Genomic DNA, 24,061 nt, shown 5'->3' with positions numbered 1-24,061 from the left:
ATTTGATTCATTTGATTCATTTGATTCATTTGATTCATTTGATTCATTTGATTCATTTGATTCATTTGATTCATTTGATTCATTTGATTCATTTGATTCATTTGATTCATTTGATTCATTTGATTCATTTGATTCATTTGATTCATTTGGTTCATTTGATTCATTTGATTTATTTGATTCATTTCTTTAGTTTTATTTCTTTCATGATCAGCCATTCTCTTATTTATTTTATTCAATCTTATTATCTACCCGTTCGGCTGTTAATACCGCGCGTCATACAATTTCGTATTGGTTTATTACAAGAAAATGTGTCATTTTAGCAAATATGGCTCGCGTTGACAATTGCGACGAGAACCAGAATCCATATGATGTATTGCCACGTCCGGTTTATTTGACACAGTATTTGCAAAATATTTTTTAAGCCAGGGTTTCATTTTTACATAACATGTTACAAAAATTCTTAAGGCTATGACGTTATAATAAAAATTCACTTCCTAATACTAACACTAAGAATAATCATCATTTCAAACATTTTTATTCATATTCCATTTTCTTGAATTTCATTGTAAACCTATTGTTACGCCCTTTGGGGGAAGCTCCTCATTCTATGCCAGCGTTACGGACACACCCAATGCCAATAAGAGGATTGTGACTGATTGACAGCTGAATGACGGGGCACTTTATTCTTCATTCTACAACAAAGAAGTGTATCGAACTAAAAACTACCTAAAATTTAATTATATTCTACCTAAAGATACACTGTTATTGTGAATTTCTATCAACGGTAATTACTTTATTATTATTAGTTTAATCTAAAACTTATCATGTGAATTTAATATATAATATCTAGGATTGATTTGAAGGTTATTTTCACGAGCTTGGTAACTAATACTAAATCAAACTCATTTCGCACTAAATGGCATTTCCATTATTATGTGGTACTGTGTGTATCAGTTTGTAACTGCAAGTGAAATTAAAACAGTCTATAACTTTGTCGAAGACTGCAAAGCAATCCAACTTCCTTAACCCTCCGGAAGTCGCGCAAACTGAAAAATCACATTTTACTGTAAAATTCTCTTTATTATATTTACATAAATATAATGTGCAAAAGGTGTTATTTATATGCTAAACTTAAAAAAATATGAAAATAGGGTTGTCTAATAAACGTTACAGTTGAACGCGTAAATTAAAAAAAAAATATGAGTAAAAGTTGGAATGTTTACTTCAAGAGGCCATATCCCAGTTTTTTGTTGATCGATTCTAAATATTTTTTCATTAATGATCAGGTAGACGTTTCATCAACAATTTTCATCAAGAAAAATATAAAATAGAGTTGTCTATTTCGAACAATACACAACTATCATGTAAATATTTCTAAAGATTTAAATGTAGTAGCTAAATTGAACTAAATCTAAATTAAAACTACACACCTAGAAAAAATAGTGTAAATTTACGTCTCCTGACCCTGACATATACGAGCATCAAAAATGACTTAGTTTTACGTTTGATTTTAATTTTACATGACGTTTAATTTCGCAAATCATGTAATTTTACTCCATATACAGCGTTTGTTCTGAATGGTAGGAAGTGTAATTTTATGTCATTGCGCATGTAAAGTATATGTTTCATGTAAAATTAAACGAAACACGGTAATGTTCCGTCATTTCGTAAATTACGGTTCGTTGAATTGTGTCATGTTTGCAATTACGTCAACGATAAAATTCAGATTTTTTTGGTGTGTAGTATTGCTGATTAAAATAAGGAGCTACTCCTGGAGATTGAAATTCGGATAAGCGAGAACGTTCAATACTAAACGTGAGTTGATAAACTTAACCTCAATTATTAAAAATAGACCTAACAAATATGTACAATTGTTGGAAAAAGTGAACAACGCCTGCTGGAAATAAAATTGTTAAAATTTCGGAAACCTTGTTATTGAACTATTCATAACTGCTATTGATAGCTTTTATGCAGTCTTTGTTTATTTCCTTTCCTTTATTTATATTGTTTGATCTTACTTAACTGACAGCAAGGAATTATTATTTGTTTGTGGGTAGCAAGGAACAATCAGCTGTTAGATACCGACGAGGAGAATCCAAAACACAAAAAAATCAACTTTATTTTATTAGTGCATTAGTGTATTAGAGTAGATTTTCATTCCCACTTCAGGTATAAAGTTATGCAATCCACTGATGTTGTCAAAGTTAAAATAAGTGAATACAATATTCAAAATTGTCTTAAAAAAATATATACTGCAATATTACTAATCGGGAAATGACAGAATTGATCATCCACTTATAAATAAATCGACACATTTCGGGAATCAAGGTTCACAGCAATTTGTCACTTTATTCAGTTTAACAAACACTTATTTTCAGGTACTTTTCCCTAATTAGTTATTTCATTACTATTTTGTAGGTTTCACAGTACTAATTTCCAATTTACCGTGTATATACAGAGAAAGAGAGTGAGAACCTACCATTGCGAACTAGGAGATATTTCTCTCGTAAAAAATATTTCTCCATAGCATAAGCTTTGTGCGCAGTGTGACTCTCTTCAAGTTTATGTTATTCACTCACTCACCACGCCGAATGCGTGTAGGTATGTATGTGCTTACCAGCATAGCTGCTGCAGTTGATCCCGTTGTGGTGCGGCCGCTTGTAGCCGGGCGGCGACGGCATTTAATTCATGATATGTATTAGGGTGTCCCAAAATGACATCATGTTAAAAAAGTCATCGGGCTCACTTCTTAAATGAAAGGTTAGGGTATCAGGACCAATTTCTTCTTCGGAGTGATTTTGTTAAAACGCTCCCTACTACTGGCGAATTTTGATTTTTTGTAAAATGGGCCGATTTTGTGTAAAATTTCAAATTCATGCTTGTTGAAGTGCTCCTGAACTGTCTTAGATTTTTTTTCAGCATTTTTTATTTTTCTGGAGATCCAAATGGAGAAGTTTGGTTAGTTAGATTGTACAAATTGTGCATTATAAGAGCGGCAGAGCCTTTAAAACTTGGTAAAAAGTTTAATTTCTGGTGTTTTTCATTAGTTTTTCTTCAAAACTGGGTATCCACAAAATTTTAAAAGTATAGGAAACACTTCAAATAGTTGAGCCAAATATAGGGGCGTAGTTTTTCTGAAGAAAGTGTACAGCTACGGCTAATGGGGTATGAGTTATTTAAGTTTTTGCTAGATATCCGTTTGATATTTTATGCTATTCATAAAAAATAACGCTGTTCTACAAAATAAAACACTTACAGTGTGCTTAGTCCGCATTTTGTTTTTCGCAAAATAGGTGGAAAATTATGAAATGACATTTTCTGCTTGTCTCTACTCCATCAGAATCGCTGAAAAAAAAATCTAAGACAGTTCAGGAGCACTTCAACAAGCATGAATTTGAAATTTTACACAAAATCGGCCCATTTTACAAAAAATCAAAATTCGCCAGTAGTAGGGAGCGTTTTAACAAATTCACTCCCAAGAAGAAAGTGGTCCTCATACCCTAACCTTTCATTTAAGAAGTGAGCCCGATGGCTTTTTCAACCTGATGTCATTTTGGGACACCCTAATATGTATGCACATATGATAAACATGATTCTGTTGTGTTTGTTGTTCTTGCTTTTCCTGGCGCATACACTGGTGCTGCAGTCGAAACATTGGCAATGTGGTGTTACTTTTGGTTTGCTACCTTTATGATTGAGTTTCTTCTGAGCGTAGATTAATGTTCATAGTTTTGTGCAAAACGTACTATCCGCATAGATGCTGTCCTCGTTATGGTTCTTAAATGAAATGAGTACAAAGGTAAACTTTAAGAAGTATGGAACGGTATTATTGAAAGTTTTATCCCATATTCACCACAGGAGATATTTTACACCATCCGCCCCTGCTGCCACCTACAGATTGTCACAGCAGCTGCAGCAGTTCGTCATATCTTGTCTTGGAAATTAAGAACCAATACCTATCAGGTGAGAGAACAAGTTTCTGCGCAGATGATGTGAGATTTTTTATGATGTTTTGTCTTGACACATTCTCGGGGTTACACGAACCGACATGGCCAATAACGATGATGGTAATTTTGTTTCATGTAAAACAGATGCTCATGTTAGTAATGTTGAAGTTTGCATTCTGACTATGAGTGAAATCTCTTTGCGCAAGAATAGTAAAAATTTCAAATATTCCGAATATTTGAATATTCTCGTTGCGATTTGTATTAACTGTGTCCAGTTCGTTCTACAAAAACTTCTTCAATTGGATTCTGAGTACATGATTGCTTATCACAAACTTAAGTTTACAAAAGTTGACATATCTTTCAAGAGGCACTAATTTTGATCGATCATTTCTAATATTTATCGATAATCCCAATTACAAGATAGTCAATTCAAAGCTAATCTAGTCTTTCATTAAATTACTGTTCTGAATACATTTCGTCGCTGTTGTGCTATCTTATGACAAGCGCCATTTAGCACATTTCGAGAAAAACGATTTTTAAAGTTTGAGATTGAATATCTTGAAGCTTATAAATGGTAAAAACGATTCAAAGAAGACAATTAATGCTTCAATCTATTCTGTATTAAACTCTCAAATATCAAGAAGTTCGGATGACTATGTTGCGAGTTTTCACTAGAAATGTAAACAAAAGTCGCACTCACACGTGTCGTAGGCGTGTATTGATGGCAAAATTTGTATGGCGTGTCATAATTGTGCATGGAAAATTTTCCATAGAAAAAAAGCATCAATTATTAACTAGGGTAAATGTACTATAATTCGCCCCCCTAAAGCATTTGTTTGCGGAAAAACTTTGAATTTCAACGATTTTGAATTGCTCTAACTAATTTTATTTTATCATTCTCATCACGTATCATATAATATCCAATAATACTGAATAAAAGTGTTTTAAAACAATAAATTAACGAAAAAATAACATAATTCTAAATCAAGACGTGTTTCAATTTTCGTCCCCCTAAATTTAATCTTCGCCACCCTCTTGCTCTATTCTTTCGCCCCCGTGCGCCCACGCACAATTTCACGACTTTTTTCATGCTACAATATCACAGAATTGGTAATCGAGAAAAGATCAGACAAATCCTGATTATATTTTCAAAAACTAACTATTAAACAAATAATACGTTAACTTACAAGCTCTTGTATTTATAGTCTTGTTATGTTGTGTTGCGAAACGAGCGAGAAGCACTCCAAGTCCGTTCGTTCGCGAGCGTGTACGAATAGCATGCCTAGCGCTCTTTATCGTTCGCGCCCGGGTTGAGTAAAATCTCGAGCGGGAATGCTCGCGAGAAACCCAAGCTTTCATCTAGTATGTAGGGCATATCCAGGAAGCTTTTCTTGCAAAGTCTCGTGTGCTTTGTTATCTCGCAAGCGAGAAATGCGTTGAAGAGCAAACGCGAGTGTGGATGCACGAAGAGCAAGGACTACTAATGGCGTTTTCGTTTTTTCTTGGTGCTACAATGGTGTAGTGCAAAGAATGAGTTAGACTGATTACACCCAAGTTTGAATGAGTGTAGCACCGACTACACCGGTGTAGTGCACTGTCAAAAACGAATATGCCATAAGAGTGTTCTCGATATTTCGCGCGAACAAGGAAGGCGATGTACGCGCCAACGAACGAGAATAGCAACGTTCAAAAACGAACAAACCATTAACTAAATAGCACTACTAGAAAAATACTCTAAATGCTAGAAAAATCAAGACACCCCAAGGCTTCTCACTACATTTTCGTATTTGCACAGGATTAAAAATTTATTTGCTTCCGGTTTTGCAGCAGATGCAATGGATACATAAATTAATATGTCAAGTATATGTTTTAAAAATCATTTTGGAATTATCAACTGATATTCTTTATGTAAATCATGAATGAAACAGATATATTTTTTGGTAGTTGACTTGGAGCAACAATTTCAATTTCGTTCAAATATTTCGAATATGCCCAAAATGACTACAGATGCTGACTTAAATTAAAAGGATATATGTGTACATCCAAAAATCGAAACAATAACTATTCTTTTATCTTTCTTATCATTATACGCCAAAATACTCCATGTGCAATGGAATTCCCAATACACATGAGACAATTATACGTAGAGCGGTAGTATAAAGTTCTTAAGAATGTTTGCCCAAATTATTATAAATATCCAAGCAGTAGAACCAACATTATAGCGTATTCACTATTCCCTAATGAGGTCCCGGGTATATACTAGAAACTTTGCACGTGATTATCTCGAAATCATGTTTTTCCAAAAACGTCTTTGCTGTGACTACGACTGCCGAAAATGTTTTCAACCGATGTCAAATTTCTTTTTTTAATTGTTTATAATTTAACTGTCGTGTCCTTGAATGATTCCATTTTTTCGTCAAAGTTTTCATATCAATGTTATGAATTTCTTAAAAAAAATTCTCAGTGATAATAAAAAAATAGTGGATATTTTGGAAAAATCGTACCCGTTCGCAAAAATAAAAAAATTACAATGTATAGTTCAAGGACACCATGATTATTTTTGTTTTTATGTTTTCAATTGAGCTGTTATACAGCAATCGTAGTCACGGTAAATCTCTTAGAGAAAAACGCGCTTTTGTGGAAATGGTTATAACTTCGACAATTAGGGTGGATGTAAGGAAAACTTCTGCTAAAAATCGATGAATAGACCTATGGGCAATGTTAATGCATTAAACGAAAGCTTTCAATCCCTACTTCATAGGAAAAATATAAAGATGTACTAATAGTGGTGCAATCGCTAATTTCTGGTCCTATTGTTGCAAATCCCATTGATTTCTTATGGGACTTGCAACTATAGGTACACTATTTCAACTATAGGTGCAGGGTAGCACCTATTTAAAATTCAAAGAACATAATTTTTTTCAACAGTTTTTTGAGCAAATTTCAAGGATAACAGTTTTATTGTTGCATAATTTTAGTGCGATGAATCGATAAAAAAATATTTGTTGATGGTTGGTACCTTAGCTAGGCGTATAACCCACTACTGAAACTATTGGTACACCTCAACTATAGGAGCATCCACCCTATTAATATTTAATCATGTTCACAAGTGGGTTTTGCAAATTAGACATTGTACTACGCTAAACGTATAATAAGTATTTGATATAAATATGGCTATATACCTTCATAAAATTTCAATTTTTTTCCCTTTTGTCCTGCACCTTAATATATAAAACCCCTTAATCACAGACAGAAACTCCGTTGTATATGTTTTCAATAAGGCTTTCCAAACGAATTAATTTTTGGCTTTTTTCTCTTTAAACTATTAAAAAAATGTATGGAGAGGTTGTATTTTGATAGGTTTTGTCTTCCTTACAGAGAGAGCCTAGAAACCTGCTCGGTGCTGTTTAGAATCGCATTCGTAAAACACCAAACATTACGTTTGTAAAAGGTTTTCTAATTATTATTGATATAATTTAATTGAATTGTTAATAACATATTTTAGAAATCGAAAATAACTGCGCTGGATTCAAAGATAGATTGCAGAATCTGATTATCTTCACTGCAACTGAATAGGTAGAGAGCAGTCTTGGGGCGCTCTTATTTTTCCAGTATATAAAAAAGGTAGGGGAATTATGGTTAAAACCGACACCTTAAGCTTAACACTTTTTCTAAGTTGCCACAAAACCAATAAAATTATAATTTTTATGCAGAATTCTTCTTCAGAAAATTCTTAACAAGACTTAATTTTTTAAGCGCTTCAAAAAATTAATTTCATTAAAAAATATTGGTTGTAAAACTTGGAAAACAAAGTGACTTTTTGTAAGCACTGCGGGTAAAACCGACACCCCATAGGGGTAAGATCGACACCCCCTTTAATTTATTTTCTCTCCACTTTATTAAAATCTTTATCTTTATTAAAAATGAGATTTATGCGTGATTAATAAAGTGTGAGTATGTATGATGCAAATATGTGCTTTTTATTGCTTCATCATGTAGTGAGGGGAAGAAAGTTCGAAAGCGTAGTACTATAAATAAGAGTATTTTATGCTATAGCATTATTTATTGATATGAGTATTTCCAAATAATCCTTGTGCACATCATTGCAACCTCCAGTGTTATTTTATTTCATAAGAGAAGATTTTCAAGCGTTCTACGTTCTGCTAATTGGATTCATTCACTTATAAGTGACACACACACACTTCTTAGTAAAACTATCTTTTTCAGATTTGATTTTTCGGACTCTGATTATCAACGATCTATTGGGGTATACATAATATCATTGTCTCATTGTGATAAAATTCGTCTATGACAAACCAAGAGAGCACTAGAAATTCGGTTTGATGACCTTTTTGCAGAAATAGCAAAAGCTTCGTTAGAATCAGATAAGCAAAAATTCCTATTTTTGATTTTTAAAGACACAGACAGAAATAAACACAATAAAAGTATTTCTGTGTATTTCTGCTAATACTATAGTGTTCTAATAGGCTAATTGAAGTGTCACAAAGATCCCCAGTATTTTGAAATGAATCGCAACTATACACAACCATCTTAACAGGGTGTCGGTTTTACCCTAACCATAGGGTGTCGGTTTTACCCCAACAGCGCACATTTTTTTATAAAAGCAATTAAAAATATTGAATTTTTCAAACTCGTCTTCAATGCACCTAGTTGATCATAGGACAGGCCGATAATAATAGGTACTGAAAAATGGGGTGATTTGAAAAGCTTTCGTTCGGTTAAAACCTTAAAATCTACCAACGAAATTTTACATCCAGACGAGTATGAACGCTGCTGTCGAATGTTTTGTTAATTTTTATGACATTCGGCGCACTAACGTAAATCCAATTTTTCTTCAAATGCTCTAAATAAACGTACTAATAATATTGTATCATTATGAAATGAATAAAAATTTGATTTCTAGGAAAAGTTGTGGGGTGTCGGTTTTACCCACAGTGTCGGTTTTTCCCACAATTCCCCTACTTTCGTTTAGTTACCAAGTAGTTTATCCGTTTTTACTTGGTTTAGAGATGTTGACCTTAGAAATAGTGAATAGCTCTGTAAATAGCGAAAAGCGAAGCGAAAACAGGTTATGGTATTTTAGAAAATTGTCTATTTTAGCCGTCTATATTACTTTCTAGAACATCAGAAATCGCTTGAAGCTCCATAATCGAAGTTATGATAAAAAAACTGTTTTTGAGGGGCCTTTCACAAACAACGCCCTGTATCTCGAAAACCAAGAGTTTCCGAAAGAAAGCTTCTTGGTAAGTTTTTGTACAACTTAATTGAAGTGAGTATTTTTCTATCTGAATTGTTGAAGAAAATAAATTTCGTAACTCACTATTAGTCAACGATCCGATGTGATTGAAAGAAAGAGCGTTTTATTTCAAGAAATTTCCTTAAAGACATCACTTAGCTAAAATCAATAGTCTACTTTGGGACCACTGTGGAACGGGGCGAAGATAAAAAACCCATACGAAGAAAAGAACGCTATATGGGATTTCGCCAGGGGCGAAGATTAGAATTGAGTTTCATCTTGCGTTAATTTTCGCCACGTTTTAAAATTGTTCAAACTTAATTGAATAAAGGTAATAATCGCGGATGTGCGTTGACATGTATTCCTGCAATGCTGAAAAACATTACTATTGAATATTCTAACGCTTACTCACAACATTTATATAACTTTCCCCGCGATAAAAAATTGTCACCATTTTTAGTTTTCAGGAAAATAAGTGCTCTACAGGTACTACTTTATTTACGATTAAAAATACGTTATGAAATATTTTTGTTTAAAATAGGGCAGTTTTCACATTTTATTCGACTTGGTTTGTTTTTCAATAATAGTCGCAAGCGGAGGTCCAGATCGTAAAGCAGATAGAATTATTTGTAATTGTTTTGCAAGGGGGGCGAAAATTAGGGAGGGGGCGAAGAATGATACTTCTACCCTATAAATAATATCTTCGGTTTTATTCGGCCTAGAAACAATCGATGAGATGCATTTTAAAGGAAATTGAGCTAGCAATCTAGAAAAAATAGTAATTTTTAATTACAGTGTTGCCAAACATGAAATATTGCCAATTTAAAAGTAAAACTGCATATTTGTCGCAATACATGTATTTTTATTTTAAAAATTATTATGCCATTGTGTTCCTCAGACATTTTTACATATAAAAACATCTAAAACTTCTACATTACTTAAGCGAACCCCAAGATACAGTGATTTAAAGCAAAAAACTGACAATTTCTCATCACTTTTTTCGCTATACATCAGTAACCAAGCAAAATTTCAAAATTCTGAAAACGCCATTTTGTAGAGAATTTTCAGATTAGTAATGTTGCATATCTAACTCTGTTTACCCCAAAATGGCGTTTGTCATAAGATAGCACAACAGCGACGATTTGTTTCACTGCACGACCAAACAATCAATATCCGGATATTAGAGAAGATATGCACCGCGTCCTATTATGCAGTATAGATGATCTCAGTTTAATTAACGATTTGTCCACATAATTTATAAACGCCACATAACAGTGTTATTTATCGCCATCATTGCGCCATCTGTGCATAATTAACGACCAATTAGAAAAACGGAAGCAGACCGTTTTCGATGTGGCCCACCTTTTGCTTTTCAGTTAAGTGAGCAAAGTTTACAAAAAATGTTGTTGGTTAGTCAGCGACCCAAACGTCCGGTGGCTACCGACAATCGACTGAAATCGGTCAAACAGTTCTACAACTCCTTCAAAGCAATATGTAGAATGTTCTGCGAACATACGTCATTGCATGGGATGAAGTACGTGGTTGGATCGGGATTCCACGGAACTGCCCGGCATCAAACGTTAGCGAGAGTTATTTGGGGAGTCATAACGATGCTGGGTGTGGCGTTTACATTAGCTATGATGGAGTTTTCGTGGATTCGGTTCAAGAATACTCCCACCATTACCACCATCGAAACTACGTCGTATCCAATTTGGAACATTCCGTTTCCGGCGGTGACGATTTGTAACATTAACAAGATTGATAAGGCTAGGTCGATCAACATCACGGAACAGCTGTGAGTATCGTAAACTGGGATAATTTGGGGAATATAATGAGATTTTTTCTCTGCTTATGCGTTTTTCTTTTATTTTAATTAGGGGACATAGCTTTTTTGTGACCTAAAAACTTTGATAGCAAAGTTCGCCATTTTGCAGTCAATTCGAATTATAATAATCTTGAATAAATTAAATTCCAATAGATTTGAAAATCTTGGCGTTTTTTTTGTAAAAACGTATGGTAACTTGATCCCCCCTCCCCTATGTTGACGGGTTTGACGGTATTGCAAACATCATCAAGCATATTTGTGCATCAGTTTTAAAGAACTTCTGACAGAAAACTGCTTTAAGCTGATTATTGCATTACGCCTCGATAGTGGTGCATCGAGGAGACCGTGAGGGCTTATGGGCCTTATTTATGTGTCGTGTTTTTTCATACTCTGCACCAGCTTGAGCTAACGGTCGACCAACAGCCGCGTGTCGATTTATCTGTTGACTTCATCATCGGGCACTAACTAATGGAAGTAAAAGCAATATTGTTGTTTTCGCTTTCTAATTTATGACTGACTAGCTAATACCCATCGCGCGTTGCTGCGACACTCTGCGAAATAGGAGGAAAACACAATTTGTTCCAAAGCGCCATCTGGCGGGCAAATAATCTCCAACTAATAGCACACAAACACGCCCCATACCAAATACCTACTGTGTGCAAATTTTTACGGAAATCGTTTAAGCCGTTTGGGAGTCTATAAATCATATACATACAAACATTGACTTTTATATATATAGATAGATAGATAGATTTGCCGAAAAACTCCTCATAATTGAAAGAGGTGTAGGGGCGGAAGCATATTAGTAGTTGTGTTGTAGTATTTTTAGTTTTTAGTACCAGTATACAATTGTTATGTGGTCGTATGTCTAACTGTGTATGTGTTCATCTGAGTATTAGTGACAGCTGGGTCAGGGAATGAATGCAGAACTGACTTATATGATAGAATAGTGGGTAATCCTTCCTAGGATTCATTGGTCACTTTTTTCCTGTGTTCAACTCGTGCATTTGATTCGATTCATTCGGGAAGATCGGATTGGATAAATTAAGGTACGATTAGTAACGTACGGGAATCATCCAGTAACGGTCAGCATAACATTATATAATTCTAACAGAATGCAATTGTGGTTAATGGTAAATCAATATCATTTGCTGGCATTTCAAGTAGTTCGATTGAATGTTACATGTATGCTCTATTTTATTGGTATGTTTTGTTGTACTTCTAGTAATTTGCTTTCCCACTACTCATGTGTACCAAAATTAATATCGGTCAATTTAAACACTTCTAATCATTGTCTTTGCATCTTGTTTTCTTTATTCGGCATGTTATATTTCCTTCTATTACTATATCTTAAATTAGATTCATACCAACACTCACTAACACAATCAGATGCATATTTTCTGATATACATATAAAAACTTTCATTTAAAACATACAAGCGCTCGTTACCTTCACGATTACACAAACCTTGTCACAACCGCGAACATACAATTGCAATCATCCACATATACTTACGCCCGCGATCTCGCCAATAATAAAACACACCGGTAATTAAGTGAACGGTTTAGCACAATTTACAAACGTGGTCTCAAGCATTAACCCACCGCTCGCGCGATCATGAATCGGTCATGTTCGGGAATCTCTACCCTCGCTTCTAGCAGTCTAGACTCATGCTTTCAATTGGACCAATCAAATGCTCATATCCACTAGACAACAGGTTCCATGGCGACATGACTGGAAACTCTAGTGATATGAGGAAATTCTCTTCTACCATCTGGATCATACACTCAAAAATAAAAATAAGTATCAGATTCACGGTGATCACGATCATTCAAGAATAAACGCGAATATGCACTAGGCCACACTGTTATAAAATCGAATTTATGCACGCAAAGTTACATACACGCTAACACTCGGGACAAACTCGTTAACATACAAACGTTCAAGTTCTTCGCGATCATCCACGCAAACCTGCGCCTGCGATCTCTCAAACAGGACAACGCCTCGATGACTAAGTCAACGTTTTAGTGCATATAAATTCACAAACGCGGTCTCAAAATTGAACCTACAAACGCCCGTGTTCGCGCAATCATGCATTGGCTACGTCCGGAAGTCTCTACTCTCGGCCCTAGCAGCCTAGTTTGACCAATCAGAATATTACGCTCATATCCACTAGACAACACGTTCCATGGTGATATGATCGGGAACAGCATTGATATGGAAGTACTCGATCTCTTCTAGCATCTGAACCGTACACCGAAAATTAAGTATCAGATTCGCGGTCCGCGCGGGATGATCCAAGAACACAAACGAATAATGCACACACGGCTATAAAATCGAATTTATACACGCGAAGTTACATAAATGTTTGCACACGTGACATACAATCGCTCACGCGACGTACGTACAAACGCTCAAGTCCTTCGCGATGATGAACTCCTTATGCCCGCACTTATTTCATCCGTACAATGAATATGAATCACGGCCCGCTGCAATTGGCCTTGAGCAGTGTTTTAGTGGGTGACCTCTCCCGTTTCGGCTGCAATTGTAGTAAGTGATTCTAACGGGGAGCCCTTCCGAGACCCCATCCTGAGATAACAAACACAGAACATGTGTACAATGTATTGTACTTTTTTAATGATCTGCAAACGGTATGGATTCGAATATGGAAATAAGGAGATATTCAACTGGAATTTGGAAGAAGCATTCTGATCAATCACTACGACCAAAAGTATAGTGAAGGATCTTCAAATTTAGTTGTTTAACTCTCATTCTCAATCTGATCGTTCGGGTTGGGTTCGATTCGGGTTCAAGTATTTTTCCCAAGATCGTCAATAAAATATTGTTTAAGGGAAACGCACAGCACAGGTTGGAATAGTTAACATAATTCCCATTTCGTTGATGCTCTTTATTTATAGTTACAAAAAGAGTCGAAAAATACAGAAGCAGCTGCAGGAAAGACGTTTCTTCGTATTGAATACTTTTTGCACTTCCAGAAAAATTTGACAGCTCACGAAGTTGAAACAAAAGCTACACGTTAAAGAGTGTTTTCTCAATTCAATGTCAACTAGCCTATAAGTAGGATATTAATTCAACAGATGGTGCTATTGGACCAAAAAGGGGGGTTCCCGGATGGAATGTCATAGCTCTTTCTACTTATTGTTGTCTTTGCTACCATGGCCGCCTTGATGGTTTAGTAGTGCGTGTGACTGTTTCTTACCCAAAGGGTATGGGTTCAATTCCAGCTGAAGTTTTTTTTGAGGAGAAAATTTTCTGGTTACGTCTACCTTCCCAAAAGGAAATTAAAGCCGTTGGTCCTAGTCCATGTGTCCATTGGTCGATATCTAGTGTCTAAATACAGTCGTGATTCGCTGGTTGGGCCACACTTATGTCCAACTAACGAATTTGATTCGTTATTTGGACCGACTGACAGATGTCAAAAACTCTCCAAAGGAGACGTTAGGAGTATAATTGCATCTATTCACATCTCTAATAATTGTCAGATTGATTGTCAATGTAAATTTGACATAAGATTTTGACATTCAGATGCTTTTTAGTTAGACAATGGTCCAACTAGCAGAGGTCCAACTAAAAAGCGGTCTAGTTAAAAAGTGTCCAACCCCAGCGAATCACAACTGTAGTAGAATTTACCTCTAAGACGTCGGTGATTATTGGCACTCAGGGTGAAGAGGGACCGACGAAAAACACAATGTGAAAGATTTTATGAGGTTTACTTGGATTTGATTTCCAAAGAAAAAATTCTAGGTCGAAAAAGAGGCAAATGACCCTAAGGTTAAAACTTCCATAATTAAAACAAAACAATATAAAGAAAACGCTAATACCATCAAATATTTTTTCCAGGATACATAAGGGTCTAACACCTCAGGAAGCCACGGCTTTGCTGGTATCCATGTCCAGTTTGGTAAACTTCGAATCGAAAACCCCACTTCCGTTGAAGCATGAAAAACTATTCGGTCAACTTGGATATAATCCTGCCAAAATGATGCTAGAGATGAATCAACCCTGTGAACAGCTGATCAAGTATTGCTACTGGTTAGGAGTGGAAGTACCCTGTTCGAAATATGTCCAAGTTACGAAAACTCACATTGGATTCTGCTGCTCGTTCAACGCCGATAAATCGATGTTCGTTGGTCACAAAGCTAACGTGCGTAGCACCGGACCGGTTAATATTCGTCTGTCTGGTGCTGGAAAGAACGTGGGCCTATCCGTCATCGTAGATATTCAACCGGATAACTACTTGGCACCGGCCAAGTCATTTTATGGGGCGGAAGTGTTTGTGCATAATCCGCAGGATTTTCCCAGTGACTCGGATCTCGTGGATACTATTCAACCTGGTTGGGATGTGGATTTTTGTGTTACTCCTTTTCCGATCGGAAGCAGTAGTTCCTTGAAGCGAGTACCGCTGCTCCAGAGACAATGTTACATGGCCGACGAAGGCAAACTACAGTCGAACAATCAGTTTAGTTTGAATCTTTGTATGTCGGAATGCAGACTGAGGACGATTATCAAGTTATGCCAGTGTGTACCGTTTTATTATGCTGATTTCAGTGAGTAACCATTTTTTAGCTGAGAAGGTCTTTGGAAATATATATTGTTATCTTTATTTACTTATATAGATATTACCGAAGCAGAGAATGCACCACTTTGTACTCTTCAAAAGGTTGATTGTTTGAGGCATTTTAGAAGTAATTCGATAGAAGCGATGTTTTTCAAATAATTTCCTAGATTTTTAATTAATTACAGAATACTTTTATAGCTTAAGACCACCAAGCGAAGTATCAAATGAACACATGGGTTTCGAGTTGGGAATGAATTGCGATTGTATGCCATCGTGCTCATTTTTGGTAAGCAAACTAGTGGTTTCCCAAAATCACATTAAAGTCTCATAATTTTTGTAGAGTTATAATGTGCAGAGCATTTCAAGTTGGAGGCATACCGATTCATTTACGTCATCTTATTTGTGAGTATAATAATTTTCATTTTATTTGCTAGACGCTGCATGTCGGTATCAAACCATTTACCATACTTTTCATCTGTCTAGATTCAACAGACTGCGGGAGGAGTCATAAAAGTTACGTTTGTGAATATCGGATTAATAGACAAAATTAACCATTTGCTGCGAATCAGTGCAGAAAAATTCTATTCTCAAGCAAAATCAGTTTCTCTGACCGACTTGTTTTGCTTATCGACGTGCAAGCGCCACGAAAATTCTCTCAAAATTTCTTCATGATCGGAGCTCTTCAAGTTGAGTTACAGACATTTACAGACCGCTACCTGTTGACCACTCGAAGAAGGCGCTTAGTGTTCGATACGCGGGACCGTTGGCTCGCTGCACCGACCGTAAAATTCACTTATATCGAAAATGTATTTTATTTCAAAAGTTACTTTCCTTTTTATTTAAATGGCTGTTTAAATTTTCACGACCGGAAAACTCATGAGGGCAGGACAGCCATTCCAGTGACAATGAGGTGCTCTAGTGGCTTTCGACCGGGGGTGAATTTGACTAAATTCCAACGTGTTACTCTGATATTGCCGTCGGATATCATATATTGTTCCAAGGTGTTAAGAAGTAAGATGATAGTTGGGAGTGTTGGAACAGTTTTCGAATAGGTTGCGAATAACCCGAAGGTTAAACCTCTATAATCAATAAAATTCATAAAAATATATAGGGTGGGTGCTCCTATAGTTGAGGTGTACCAATAGTTGCAGTAGTGGGTTATACGCCTAACTAAGGTACCAACCATCAACAAATATTTTTTTATCGATTCATCGCACTAAAATTATACGACAATAAAACTGTTATCCTTGAAATTTGCTCAAATAACTATTGAAAAAAATGATTTTCTTAGAATTTTGAGCTCCCTTGCACCTATAGTTGATGTAGTGTACATATAGTTGCAAGTCCCATAAGAAAGCAATGGGATTTGCAACAATAGGAACCGAAATTAGCGATTAGCACCACTATTGGTACATGTGTTCCTATAGTGGTACAAGCGGTTTTGAATACATAAATTGGTTATTAAGCCATCTTTATATTTTTCCTATGAAGTAGGGACTGAAAGTTTTCGTTTAATGTATTAACATTGCCCATAAGTCTATCAATCGATTTTTTATCAAAAGTTTTCCTTAAGCATGCGACTATTGGTACATCCACCCTACAGATTTCTAATTGAAAAAATATGGACTTCATCCAATTGAGTATCATTTTGTTTTTTTTGACGTGATAATGGTGGTACGCTATTTTCAGAAAGCGGTACATTGGTCAATATTCGAAAAGTGGTACATATGACGAAACAGGTTGAAAACCACTGGTCTAGAATATGGTTGTTAGGATGGCAGTTATTTTTGCGATGTTGGAATTTTGTCCATCGCCGGTCAAAAAATGAATTAAAGCATTAAAAAAATTTGGGAAAATTTGAGAGAAATTGGACCGAATTAACACGTGCCCCGAAGCCATTTATGTTTTATATGGTCAGTGTTAAGTCAGATCGTACTATGTCGCTAAGTCTTAGAAAATAAGATAATGATAGCACTGAATAAAGAATTTCTTCAGCTACATTCGTCTTTTACCATTTTTGAAAAATATCGTACAATAAGCAAGAGTTATGGCAAAAAATCATTTCGAATTATAACGTAAAGGATGCTGCGATTCAAACTCGTTTTTCTTGAAAGCAATGCAGTATCACTTAGTCCGGTGTGACTTAGCATCGACTATATAGAAATTATTTGTATTTTCTCATACGTTTTATATAAAAATATTCATTTATTACAAGCGATTAAAAAGTTTTGAAACTTTGTAGAGTTCAAGTACAGTATAAAATGTTTAAAAAAATTGTTTATGTCAATGGTAGAAAATAAATTAAATTTTAAGGGAAAACCTGAGCGTTTTTATAATACAATATTTTTAAAAGTTGTTTTTTAAGAATCAGAAAACCATCCGTTTGAAACCTTCCATCATGTGCTCGAGCTCTACCATTTTTCAAAATTTTCTGATCTCTTTGAAAAACGTTTTGAATTTTCATATGAATCGTATGAAAAAGTACGGGTAATTGCCATGTAAAACTTTAATCGTTTTGGGGACACAGGTTAGTATGGTCCAATTTTGCAAAAATTTTCCCCAATTTTTTTTTTTAACACCTTGATTCATTTTTTGACCGGCAATGGACAAAATTCCAACATCCCAAACATAACTTTCACCCTAATGGTTATCAATTTTATCGAAATCTGGAGCCTCTAGGGTTTAATAATTGAGATAATAATAATTTAACCGTTATGTGAGCGACCGAAAATAAAAGTCGCAACGAAGGAACATGCTTCGTAACACCCTTTTCAAATAAATCTATATATATATATATATATATATATATATATATATATATATATATATATATATATATATATATATATATATATATATATATATATATATATATATATATATATATATATATATATATATATATATATATATATATATATATATATATATATATATATATATATATATATATATATATATATATATATATATATATATATATATATATATATATATATATATATATATATATATATATATATATATATATATATATATATATATATATATATATATATATATATATATATATATATATATATATATATATATATATATATATTATATATATTCTCCCAAACGGCTTAACCGATTTCCGTAAAAATTTGCGCACAGTAGGTATTTGGTATGGGGCGTGTTTGTGTGCTATTAGTTGGAGATTATCTGCCCGCCAGATGACGCTTGAGAACAAATTGCTGTTTTCCTCCTATTTCGCAGAGTGTCGCAGCAACGCGCGATGGGTATTAGCTAGTTAGAATATAAAAACCGGATATAAATTTCTAGCATAAAAATCGAGCTGGAACATTCATTTGTAAGAGTCGGGTAAAAAAACCTTCAGTAAAAAAACCGGAAAAACATACATCCGATTCTTACAATAGTAGTTTTTGTTAGCCGAGTTTTATTGAACATCAAGATATATGGATGTTCCTATGGGCGATTCTTTTATTTTTAAACGATTTTTATACTGGAGGTTCACCGTTACCGAGTTTTGCGGGTGAGAACTTTTTAAGCGATTTTTATGCTGAAGGATTTCCGTCCGATTTTTATGTTTGAAGTTTCTTTCCGAATTTTATATTCTAACATGTTTGTAACGTGTTTTGGGAAGTGTGTTCTATCCTTGTGACTTTTATTTTCGACCGCTCATGTGTCCAACAAAAAACACCTTTAACAGGCCGGAAAGGGTACCCGGGTACCCACAAATTCTTTAACCGATTTGGACACTTTTATATGTTTTGGATTTAGGAACTTATCCACTTTTCGATTCTGTAAAATTGAACCGGATCAATGGATCTTCCGGAGTAATGTTCCAGTATTAAGGCATGATTTGTAAATTTAATAATGTCCTAGCAATATGAGTGTCAAAACTTTTCAAATTGTCTCGGAAATCTGTTATTTATTGTTGCGCGACCATATGACAATTTGACCTCGAAATGGCCACTTTGGGCCCCACGGGAACCTGCTCCAGAATGTCCGTTCCGGGGTTAAATCAACAAATGGTTCCAAAACCACGAGATACAGCCTAGTGATGCAGTTCCAAAAATTTTGATACTCATCTTGCCAGTATTCCATTGCAATTCACAAACAGAATCCCAGCACTGGAACATGCTTCCGGAAATCCGGATTCCCGGGAACCGAAAGAAGTACCCGATTTTTACAAAGTCTAAAAGTGGATGAGTTCCAAAACACCCAAAAGTATCGAAATCCGTTGGAAATTGCCTTAGTTATTGGCATCTCAGTGTTGTGGGTACCGGGGTACCCTCGTCGGCCTGTTACGTAGTAAAACAAATTGAAGTCCCTCCTCACTCCCCCCTTACTATATCAACAATATTATTAACCCACAAGCTTGACTTACGTGGTTTTTGTTTGAGGCGAAACTGAGTCAGTTCCTAACCCCAACTGTTGTCAAAATGTATGAACTGACAGCGGTTGGGGTTAGAACCTGACTCAGTTTCAGATTCAAGCGAAATCGCCATTAGTGATGTTCTAAGATCTCACAAAGTTTCAGTTTACAGATATTGATAAAACATTGGAATTTCATTATTTGAAACATAACGGTTAATGTTTTCTATCCCACATTTGGAACCGCAAAAGGAACTCTAAAAATACGAGCCAGGCTAATATTCCATATCATGTATGTCAGATGAATTGAACAGTGTGTATAACAGTTATCATTGAAATTCGGAACAAACCCCTAAATTTATGCGCATCGATTTTGTATACACTTAGGTTATATATTTGATCATGAATCATTAGACTTATATAATAGTATTGAAAACGTGGTCGGTTGTCGGCACCCTAAAAAAATTTACTAAAAATGGAAAGATATGAATGATGAACATCACGATTTTAAGGGAAAAGGAAATTTATTCAGTTCAACAACCATCAAAGGCATTATGAACATCATTCTTCATCAGAACCACAATATGTGTATTGAAAAACTAGTGCGAATATTACGCACTGCTAATGCACTGACGGATCGCATTCACTGCCATTGAGTTAGTTTCAGGCACTCCAGTTTTTACCAAAGCTCAAGACAGATCAGATAGAAGTGCCTTCCTGGTTTTCAGAATGGTGCCAAGGATCGATCTCTGGTATCTATTTGTAAAGCCCGCTCCAAAATACCCATATTGATTAAGTTATTGAGAACATTTGCCACAAAAAATGGGGTGCCGACAACCGATTTTAGTAACCTTTTTGAAAACTGATCAAAAGAAAACTTGTGGCGAACATTTCGGCGCCATTCAACGTAGAATCACAAAATAGAATAAATTCCATTGTAAATATTCAATGCGCATACTTTTTCGATCGATTTCCTTCTTTCTGTAACACTAAGGGACCATCCATAAATGACGTAACATTACATGGGGGAGGGGGGAGTTTTGTATTTTGTGATGATGTGGGACGACAGGGGCTCATGTCATGCTACGTAGCTTTTTTAAAGAGGAATAGGGGTTGACCTGATGCCACGACAACCTTACCCATTTCATCTAACTAACATCGCGTTTTATTTTTTTTTATTTTTTACGGCGACAAGGGGGGGGGGAGCAATACCTACCATCGGCTCCATTCTATGTCACTCAGATGATTTTGTACTGTGTTCCGCGGCAATTACAAACTATGTATTATATTTTTACAGCGGCCACCGCAACGTATCGGACTACGCCACACTGCACGTGCACTTCAAGGATCTGTACTGTGTCAAGTATCGGCGGGAGGCATTTATGACGTGGGACTCACTGTTAGCCTGCTTCGGTGGCATCTTCGGTTTGTGCATGGGAGGATCGGTGCTGAGTCTCGTTGAACTGTTCTACTATTTTATTGTGAAACCATTCGCGCACTATAAGCTGGGAATACGGGAACGACACCTTGCCGGGAAGGAACCAGTGTCGATGGTTCCGCTCAAATCAGTCGGTCAGACAGTGTTTCGACCGCGTCGCTATCCAATGGGTTATTTTCAGCGGAAGAATGTAATTTTTCGTGAACGAGTCAGCGCGAAAAGTAGGAAACGTACCCTGGTGCAGTCGCAGATGATTTCGGCTATGGAGATGATAGACCACGGGACACAAGGAGAGTTGGCTTTTGTGTATTGATTCATTGATTTTTGGCTAATGGATTATTGTAATGGGAATTTATTTACACATACAAGGTAAGGTTACAATCTGATGTATTGTTATAAATGAATTATCGTTGAAGGAATGTTATAATTAATCAAAGAGCGATAAGTAACTGATGTTACATGGAGTATATCTTAATACCTTCCAATGCTCTGCAGTTTCTACTGTATAGAACCCAATGAATGCCATGATTATGCTTAAAACTGAATATTTACATATGTTTAACTTATGATCACTGGTACTTTACAACTATATGAAATGTTACAAACAATTCCTGCTCCAATAGTTTAGACTAACTTGGAAGTACTTTGGTGAAACATATCAGAGCAGGAAGTGCCTTTTTAATACAGAAACTTCAATCACAGATGATCTAGTACTTTATAACGCGACAATCTCGGTTGCAATTTGTTGATTTTTAATAAATTGAAACTGTGTTAAAGTACATGTTTTATCGAAAGTTTATTTTTGACCTCGAGCTCTGGACATTACATTTTTTTTTTTTAAAATTTATTGTTGGTAATATTCGGTGCTCATCTATGTTTTATTTTCAACAATGGCCAACGGTTTTCACGTTTTGTATTATTGTTAATCAATGAAAAGATCGGTTGTTAATTTATACGCCAATCTCAACGAAAAAACCGTTGTCCATTTCAATAGATGAAAAGTTGGCTTCTGGTGTCATTAATAATTACATGCTATAATTCTAACCTTAACTAGGAAAATCTTTGAAAATTTTCGCATTCAGACCATTCGTTTACCCAAGACCGCACCAACAAAATAAAATTGCTTCTCTGCCTTACGTAGAAATCCTCCGTCATTTGGCAGTCTTTGGATTCATCCTATAAAAATATATTTGCCTATTCCGTACTTAACTTAGCATTTTATTGAATATAGATAATGCATTCTTTCGATTTAGAACTAACAATACACTTATCGGCAGTATTATTTAGTTATTAACTGTATAATACTTGAAATATGTAGCGCAATTTGAAAAGAGTCCGACATTAATTGATTTTTGTTTTGACTTTACGTAGGGTGACTATATCATTCGAGTAAAACATCAGGACAGTCGACTGTGAAACCCCCTCAACCATTAGCGCTCGCTTAACGCCTGGCAAAATTCTCTCCAAATTTTCGGCAATCATAAAGCATTTCTGTCAGGCAGAGCTCTGTCTTTCGTGAGAATTCGATTGCGGTTCTTGCTACACCACAACCAGCAAAGATTTCAAGCTGTTGTTGGAGCAATTAGCAATCTACAATTCAGCTGATGACATGAAATATTTTCAAATCGTCTATGAAGACCAGCGAGGAGACTTCAGCACAAATACACGTCATTGAAGTAAAGCAGAAACATCAAGGGTCTCTGGGATAGTCAAAGGGACAGAGTAGGGTAGAGGATGATCGGCAGATTATTTACGAAGCTCAAGATGGAATATCTTCATAACTTTACAACTTTTCCCTTTAATCATATTTATTTGGAATGAGGAAATCATTTCCCAAATATTTAACTCAAAAATGCGCATTATACAGAAAAGAGTAATCAAAACAGGTGTTCGTAATAGAATCCCAAAGTTGCTAAATTACTTCAAATAGTAACATTGCATTCAGCCATTTTCTTAATCCAACCCCATCTCCATTGCGCGATTGGAATGATTCTATAGCCAGAGCTCGTTTCTGAACACGAGAAAATTGCTAATGTTTCAATAAATCGACTAACGCTGCAAGACTCTTTCTCGTAGTAGCTACTTTCATTATCAGATTTGAGTTACCACTAATGACATTGATATGAAATCGAAATAATGGGCTTCCTCTTCGTGTAATCACCCTAGTCCAGCTGAGCTTTGTGTCCTATATAAGCATCGTAGAAACCCTCATCCATCTTGCGATACCTGAGCTTAGCACAAGCTGCCAGCAGGGATCCCGAAAGTACACATAACACTACACAGCACGTCGCTAGCATGGCAGACAGTAGAGAAGTTTTCATGCAGGTCTCCGTGATATCTTGGGGTTCTGAAAAAGATCGCTCTTGAAAACACTGATCACCAAAGACTCGCCAGATTTCCTGTAACTTACTAGCAACGGTTGCAGCTTCCTTCTTCTCTCTCTGATCAACGTCCTCCTCCTGGAGGACCCGAAGCGATTGAAACAGGCTGATATTTTCCGACAGCGTAGAGTTGCTCTCCTGTTGCACCTCTCGCTTACTGATACCCTTTAGATTTCTCCAATGGCAGGGTTGGCTCTAAAAACAGAATAAGATTTTACCTGGCGAAGGTTGATGTTTAAAAGTTAATTTCTTAC

At 35.6% G+C, this 24,061-nt stretch overlaps 2 protein-coding genes across 4 annotated transcripts in view; one reads left to right on the top strand and one right to left on the bottom strand.

Annotated features, from left to right (window-relative positions):
* The first annotated feature begins 14,734 nt into the window (after nt 1–14,734).
* Nucleotides 14,735–21,896, top strand: LOC131689338 (pickpocket protein 28-like). Its single transcript, XM_058974360.1, has 6 exons — nt 14,735–14,821; nt 14,891–15,597; nt 15,667–15,735; nt 15,794–15,894; nt 15,949–16,010; nt 21,286–21,896. Exons 1-6 carry the CDS (start codon nt 14,811–14,813, stop codon nt 21,737–21,739), a joined length of 1,404 nt encoding a protein of 467 aa, XP_058830343.1. The 5' UTR covers nt 14,735–14,810; the 3' UTR covers nt 21,740–21,896.
* Nucleotides 21,811–24,061, bottom strand: part of LOC131689337 (uncharacterized) — an 81,484-nt gene continuing 79,233 nt past the window's right edge. For 2 of the 3 annotated variants that reach the window (XM_058974359.1, XM_058974358.1), the window contains exon 9: nt 21,811–24,002. In XM_058974359.1, the coding sequence (XP_058830342.1) occupies nt 23,589–24,002 (414 nt within the window). In that variant the 3' untranslated portion in view covers nt 21,811–23,588. The remainder of the gene's footprint in view (nt 24,003–24,061) is intronic. The other variant, XM_058974356.1, reaches the window with a different exon arrangement.

Source organism: Topomyia yanbarensis, chromosome 3, assembly GCF_030247195.1.
Source record: "Topomyia yanbarensis strain Yona2022 chromosome 3, ASM3024719v1, whole genome shotgun sequence".
In the NCBI taxonomy this organism is placed as follows: Eukaryota; Metazoa; Arthropoda; class Insecta; order Diptera; family Culicidae; genus Topomyia; species Topomyia yanbarensis.
This window is presented reverse-complemented; position numbering and strand designations above follow the sequence as displayed.

Excerpts from the sequence above, each read along its gene's own strand:
- LOC131689338 (XM_058974360.1), top strand. Across the intron at positions 15,598-15,666 it reads GTTTTATTATGCTGATTTCA|ATATTACCGAAGCAGAGAAT; the intron begins GTGAGTAACCAT and ends TTACTTATATAG. Across the intron at positions 15,736-15,793 it reads TTGTTTGAGGCATTTTAGAA|AATACTTTTATAGCTTAAGA; the intron begins GTAATTCGATAG and ends AATTAATTACAG.